This window comes from Pelodiscus sinensis, chromosome 2, assembly GCF_049634645.1.
Source record: "Pelodiscus sinensis isolate JC-2024 chromosome 2, ASM4963464v1, whole genome shotgun sequence".
Classification (NCBI taxonomy): Eukaryota; Metazoa; Chordata; order Testudines; family Trionychidae; genus Pelodiscus; species Pelodiscus sinensis.
In genome coordinates this window covers 202678195-202685693 of record NC_134712.1, presented here as the reverse complement: position 1 = coordinate 202685693, position 7499 = coordinate 202678195, and the positions used below count along the sequence as shown (strand labels likewise).

General features: G+C 39.4%; 1 protein-coding gene across 8 annotated transcripts in view; it reads right to left on the bottom strand.

Annotated features, from left to right (window-relative positions):
- Positions 1-1280: 1280 nt before the first annotated feature.
- Positions 1281-7499, bottom strand: part of SNX13 (sorting nexin 13) — a 127681-nt gene continuing 121462 nt past the window's right edge. For 7 of the 8 annotated variants that reach the window (XM_025179082.2, XM_075922255.1, XM_006138334.4 and 4 more), the window contains 2 exons: positions 6037-6149; positions 3094-5101 (listed from right to left, as the gene is read on the bottom strand). In XM_025179082.2, the coding sequence (XP_025034867.1) occupies positions 4854-5101; positions 6037-6149 (361 nt within the window). In that variant the 3' untranslated portion in view covers positions 3094-4853. Of the gene's footprint in view, positions 3057-3093; positions 5102-6036; positions 6150-7499 lie in introns of those variants that run through there. The other variant, XM_075922258.1, reaches the window with a different exon arrangement.

Here is a 7499-nt window from a genome sequence, read left to right as displayed (position 1 = left end):
GTTAGTCTAGTCTAGCTGAAACAAAACAAACAGGACTATGTAGCACTTTAAAGACTAACAAGATGGTTTATTAGTGATGAGCTTTGGTGGGCCAGACCCACTTCCTCATCTGAGGAAGTGGGTCTGGCCCACCAAAGCTCATCACCTAATAAACCATCTTGTTAGTCTTTAAAGTGCTACATAGTCCTGTTTTTTGTTCCTTCTAAACCGTAAGAGCTAGAACCATCAAATTTGATATGCAGCTTCCTCTTATCCTAACTTCAAAGAAAACAGGAAGTGCTGTGAATGGGACTGGTTTCCTGAAGATGGAAAGGGAGGGGGCAGAGAGGAGGAACACAAAAGGGAAGGGCACAGAATAGCAACTGGAGGTAGGGAGCGCAGGGAACAGCTATATGCAGAGTGGCCACTGGGGGGAACTGCCAAGGACTGGCCAGCAGGGATGGGGCTCTGCCATCTTGCCTGATCCCAGACTGGGTAATTAATCTCCCTGCCCCAAGCCCTTCCCCTGCCCAGCCCTTGGCCACAGCACCAGAGGGAGACAGAAGGCCCCTGGCGCTGGAGGGGACTGGGGGGAGAAAAGGTCCCACCAGCTCCGGCAGGGGGAGAGAGAAAGGGGAGGGGCGGGTACGGGGGAGAAAAGGCTCCATCAATTGGGACCCACTGCCCTGAGCTCCTCCTCACCCCCAACCATCACTCTTGCACCCTCCCCCCCACACTCCTAGCTTGCTGCCCTGCCTCCCACAACCCCAAGGCCCTGCAGTGCCCTCCAGTGCCAGCCTCCTGCCCTGAAAGACATGGGCAATGCCAGGCAGAGGTGTGTGTGTGTGTGTGTCTCTCTCTCTCTCTCTCTCATATATGTATCAAAGATAACAGTTGTGCTTCAAGGCAGACCCAAAGAGAAAAGCATGGATCCAAACATGTACAACAGTTTGAGGAAGGACTGCAGTTAATTGTATTTGATATGGCTTTATTGCTCTTTATTGCGCCAATCTCTTTAGAATTCAGATATGAAAAGGAAAGTGAGATCATGAATTTTTTAATAAGTGAATCTGTACCCAATATTTACCAATGAAAATGACTTTGCAGATTTCTTCAGCACTAGATTTGGCAATTGTAGCAAGAGTATTTCTCTGGCAGACAGATATTTACAAATTATTCCAGCGCCAATTGCTACTAGGTAAAGTAGTGATTAATGAGTTTTCAGACCTGACATGAGATATGCTGTTCATCTACTGATGGGAAACGTATTTTGAAACAAACCAACCACAGACTCTGCAAAAAACATTGTTAATACTTTATTAGTGTAATATTTTTTCAGCTTTTCTATTGGACAGAGCATAATGCAAACTCCAAATAAAAAATTAGAGTCCTTTGCCATTCAGTAAAAATGACTGACATTCTGATTCATGTTTGTTCTTTGTTAGACAAAAAGGGGAGAGGATAAGATAATTAGAACAATTAGGCACACAGCTGACACTTACTGTACAATGATATGCACAAGTCATGTATAACAGCTATAGTTATAAGATGTGCTCTTTAGATTTTCCCTTGTACTATACGAGCCATGCTCAGTTGAGCAAAGATCACCAATAACAAGAGAGATAAGGAGTGTCAAACAAGACTTTTAAAACAAGTCCTTAAATAAACTGATGCAAAAACAACAGAACGTAAGTTGCTGGGTTAAGAAGACAACTTAACCTAGATCTCAAAACATTAAAAATGCATTTATATTACAATTATTCAAATACACATGCGTTAAATGAAAATATTGCACAAAATTAAAATTTAGACCGTGGAATTTATTTTTTACTTCTTAAAAAATTTGGTACACATTCTGGTAGCATTAAAGTTAACTGTTTTAGCAAACACCAGCAACACAAGCTTAGGACGAGTCAAGTGAAATGGTCAACTGTTCATTTTCTCTTAAAATGAATTAAGGCTAAAATAAGTGCATTTGTTGGACAATGGCACAATTATTTTCAGCGGCTAGTAGCAGCACCCAAATGCTTGGAGACAGACCTAGCCTATTAAGTGCTGTAATTTAACATTCAATTTTGGGGCATTTACAGGGTAATATATCACACATATTGGCAGGGTTGATTTTAAATGGTCAACACATAAACCATTTAAACAACACAAACATTGATAAAATTATTTATCTTTGATGGTTCCTGCCTACAATATAAAAATAACAACCCTCATTCGGAAATAAAATAGTAGAACAAAGCCTTTTATATGTATATGCAGTAACTGCACTAAGTATAATGACCTTTTTAAACCTGGTACGTAATTTACAAATCATGTCCCAGAAGATTTTTTTTAATATATGTACCAAGTAACTGCAAAATCATCTGCCATATGAGTATGACCATTGTTCTTCCAGAAGTTTAGCACAGGTGCCAATAGAAAAGAGGCACCACAGGTTTTTCAGAAACTACTATATTATTTTTGTGATTTCAAAGCACTGTATGTAATTAAGTGATTTACAAATTTAACTAAAAAATAGAGTTGGGTATAATTTTTACGCCTCTTTTCTATATACTGTTTATTATGTACATCACGTTCCAGCAGCTGATGTATTGTGTGGCCCATCAAACACAAATTTTGCATGATATTTTTCGTTTTAGATGTCAACTATGCTGAGGCATATTGACAGGGCTCAACAAATCCGTGTATCTACTCGTCTGTGGCGAGTAGATTTCAGCCGATCGCCCCGTTCAGCGGCGGCATGCACATGTGCAGTGCGGATCTGGCACATGCACGGTGCGGGGCTGGCAAGTGGATTTCGCTGCAGTTTGTCGAGCCCTGAATATTGACATAGGGATAAGATTTAGACCGGCATGCACGCAACAGGAATTTCAATCATGGAAATATCAATTACCTTATTCAAGAAGGTAAGGAAAAATGGCTAATTCCAATAGCTCTTAATTTTTTTGTGTCTTTAAAACTTAGTGAAATATACATAGATGGGACAGTGAGTAGGGAACCTTCTACATACACTATCTTTGCCTTCCTGGAAATTATAAAAGAAGGGACTTAATTTACAGTAAGTAGATCTGTAAAGAAGAAAAAGTAAACTCAAGCACATGTATACCATATATCAATGTCAGTCATCCTCAATACAATAGAAATATGATGAAAAAATGATCTGAATGAAATCTAAGAGAAAAAAAGAACATCAATATGAAATTTTATCTGTTTTGATTGCAGACCCGATTTTTGAGGGCATTTTTGATTCCTACCCTCAAGATGATATCATAAAAGTCCTCTTCCCCATCCCTCAAGCAAAGGAGCCATCTTTTGTTCCCATCTAGGCTTGAATTACTATCTGAGGATCTTGGTTCAGTGATAAGTTATATACCCTATTTAAATTATTAGAATTTAGATTTTTTTTTACATCTAATGTAAAAAAAAAATTTTTACATTAAAAAATGGAAAAAAGACAATGGAGTGTGCATGGTTCAAATCCTTTGCCATAGATGTTAAAGTTCAAGACAGAAGGGAACGTCTAAAAAATGGAAGTTGCAAACTTTGTGATCTATTAAGACCAAACAAGTGTAATTAATATTTATTTTTGACCAGACATTAATTTTTATGGAAGTAAATGGATAGACTTGGGGCTTTTGTGCAGAATAGGTTTATTTATTAAAATTTTACATTACGCAAAAAATAAAAAAAAATATTTAAAAATATTGTAGTTGTGTTTCCTTTTTTATTTTCATATATACATTACGACACATTCAGGAATTTCCAAATGTTTGCACATGACTTTTTAATAAAGTCTAGAAGATTCTTGTATAAGTGAGGCACCAAGAAATTCTAGCAACTTTTCATAATCATTCTGGGGCTATTCTGAAGCACGTACAATACAGTGGGCTATTAAAAATACTTTGTTTTACTGCAAAAAAAAGTCACGAGTAACTTGCTTTTTATGGCAAATTTTTACTCTTAATATAGTGTCTATCCTGTTTGGAGAATGGATCCCCATCCTTCTGTCACTGCTCACTGATTGGAGACATGCTTTTAAAAAGATACCAACTGCACTATTTCAATAAAAACTATATGCCCCATTTCTAATTAAATTGCATGCAAGCTGTATGTCATGTGTCATAAGAACAGAAGTAGGCCCTTAAAGCTACAAATTCATCAGAAGAAAGGGTCTATTTTCTACCACACCTCTTCCTTACACTGGTGAATAACAAAACCAACAAAGATATAATATTAGTTTATTTTTTCAAAATAAATGGAGGTGAAGTTAATTGATGTGTAAAAGCCAAGTTCTCAGCCTCTACTCAGTGAATGTACTTTTAATTTACTCTCCCCCCCAGAACCAGCTATTCCAAAGGCTTCTATTACTGTTAGTGCAGCCTTCAAACAAACGTCGATCAAGACTCACAATGCCTCCAATAATCAAAATGCAAAACAAACCCCCACCTGATTCTCACACACATTGCACGATCTCCCAGTGCTAAACTAGCCAAATCCCTCATTGGCACTGTAGTTGTGCTTTGCTTACCCCTCAGCAAATACAGTCTGGCACTTTTCACTGCTGGCAATCACTGATTCAGTCAGGAATGGAAGAAACCGACACTTCTTACATAACTGGCCAATATTCTTCTCAATGTTGCATGAAGATGCACCAAATCACTTGAGACACACAAATCCCCTTGTAATAGTGGTTGCAATATTAGTGAGGATGAGAAGATCCACAGGTCTTATGGATGTATTAATAGTCTAATATGTGAGACTAAAAGACTGGTGCAGAAACAAGAGCATGTGAGTTTTAAGCCCCAGAGAATATGCCCATGCCACTAATCCTGGACAAACAAACATCAGCTTAAAAGTTTGGAGTGTCACCTTTTCTGTAATGAAGGTGCTTGAGTAGGTTGTAGTCTCTGTTTGTATCTCTGCATCTGCTCTGACCGTGAATGCAGTTTGCTGAAGAGCTCAAGGAATTTATACTGTGGAAATAAGGTTTCCAGAAAGCCCTCCAAAAAGACATATACCATTCTCTTATTTAGTTGAGTGTGCTGAAACATTTCAAAGACTCGAAGAATGCCTTTCCGTGTTGTCTCAGCACCTATGATGTGCCTCAGTTCATCTACACAAATGACAAGAGTTATAAAGTAGTTTAATACACATTTTAAATATATTTAGGTTAACTAATAAGGTAGAACTCCTTGTAAATCAACTACTTCAATATTCAGTCTCTTAGGCTACGTCTACACTGAAGCTCTTTTCCAGGATACTGGAAAAGCTATGCCATGTCCAAGGAACATGTCCACTTTTCTGAAAAATATTTCAGAAAAGCAGACATGTTCTTTTGCCATCCCTATAAACCTCATTGTACTAGGAAGAAGGGATGTGCCGAAAGAGGAGTTTTTCCGAAATTTGGCCATGTAGACAATTTGCATATCTTTTTCCGACTTTTCTTTGTAGCGTAGACACGGCCTTATAGAAGGATTTCTTGCAGCATGGAGGCAAGAAATAATAGCATTAGAAAAACAGCACCATAAAGAAAAAGGTTTCATTCTAGTAGTAGATGTCTGAAAATGATATGCTATTGTATTTACTGGTCATACATATGCAAAAATAATGTCGTTATACATTTTGCTGTCTTTTGGTATCTAGATGCAGTATGCATAAATAAGACTGAAGCCCATGGCTGGAGGTCAGGAGCGCAGCCCCATCGGACAACGCAGCCATCCTGCCTTTTCCTCCAAGCATCCCCCCAGTCCCACTCCTCCCCCAAGCTTGAGCACCATAAACTAACTATTTGTGACACTGCAGAAACTCTGGGATGATTTGCCTTCTCCCCCCCACCATGAGTGTTCCAGCCAAGAGCATTCACAGGGTTGCTGGAACAACAGATGTTGCTGGACAATGGAAGTCCGGACTGAAGAGGTTCAACCGGTATTTTATCTCCTTTCACTTTTAAATAAATATTGCGCTCCCCCACTTCAACTTCAGTAACCACACACAATCGAAAAATGTACAATACTAGTAAGAACATTAAAATATTCAAAGCTCACTCACCTGGCATTATCTCTAGTAGTTTAGTCTTCCCTGCCACTCTTGTTCGCATTCTAATAGCTTTGTCTCTGCGTGGAACAGTTTCTGCTAAAATGCCATTGGGCCAAAAGGCATCTCTGTAGCAAATATAAAAACAAGTTCTTTATTTAAAAAAAAAAAATCAAAATTTTAAACCCTCAGAAATACCTCAGCATAATGTGAACAAAATGAAAGCTCTGAGAGACTATGCTGATGTATGAAAAGTTTTTTACAGGTTGAACCTCTCTAATCTGGAATCCTCGGGACCTGATCGGTGCTGAACCAGAGAATTTGCCACGCCATGAGAGGTCAATATTTTCTAGCAGCATTACCAACATTTCCACTGTTTACGGGATTCTTCGAAGACATTCAGGGGAAAATCAGAGTTAAACAACAGCACTGGACACAGAGCCAGGACTGGTGGCTGTGAACAAACTTTACGGAACTGCAGGAAACTTATCCACTTGCCATGGGAGTGGCCATCTGGCTAATCATACTGGATATCATGCTGTACCATGGATGTTGCCGAATCAGAGAGTGCCAGATTAGAGAGGTTCAACCTGTACTTAAATGCTTTTGTTAATTATTTGAGATATTTAAGAACTGGCAGAATAATAAATGTTTCTTGCTTGTTAATTTCTTTGAAAGTAACACTGCCAAACTATGTTCTAACAGTTGTATGTCACTCTCTAGGAACTCCAGTATGGGAATCTGTTGCTTGAGCTTTATGGGAAAATTTACACACTCATTTCCAACTCTTCCTTGTCAAAAACACCCAAATACTACTGAATTTATTAGGTATATGTAACTTGTGTACTAATCACTGAATATCAATAAGTCCCTCTTTTAATAAGAACTTAGGCTCAAATGTGTTGGTAGTAAGACACAAGATGATGTCTTGCTTTGGAATGTTTGCTCTGTATGACATCAGTGCCTCTTTCATTTTTTACTTTTAGAAAGGGTACTGCTGTTGAAGTACCCTCTGTCCGTTGCCAGCACCGGCATCACCTTGGACAGAGGGTGCTTTGCTGCAGCAGCCCCTGTCTGCAGGTAGTCCCAGATCCTTGTGGACAGGGGCAGCTGCTGGAGCAGTTTATGTCCGCAGTCAGCACAGGCACCCTGTATCAGAAGCAGCAGTGCAAAGCAGCAGGTCCACAAGGGGAGCTGTTTTTTAAACTGGCTCCCCTCACAGACCAGCTCCCGCCTGGCACCCTGCACTGCTGCCTCTGATACAAACGCAGAAGCGTGGGATGGAAGGGGACTCCCCAGGAGTGGGGCCAGAGAGCACTGGCTGCTGCCCCCGCCCCGAGGGCTATCGAATAGTCAATTGCTAAGAATTCATGCAGTTAGTCAATTATTCAATTAAGTGATAGCTAACATCCCTAGTATATAACACTACTCTTGCATATAAAACATGGATCATAGTCTGGGGATCTATTCTACCTTTG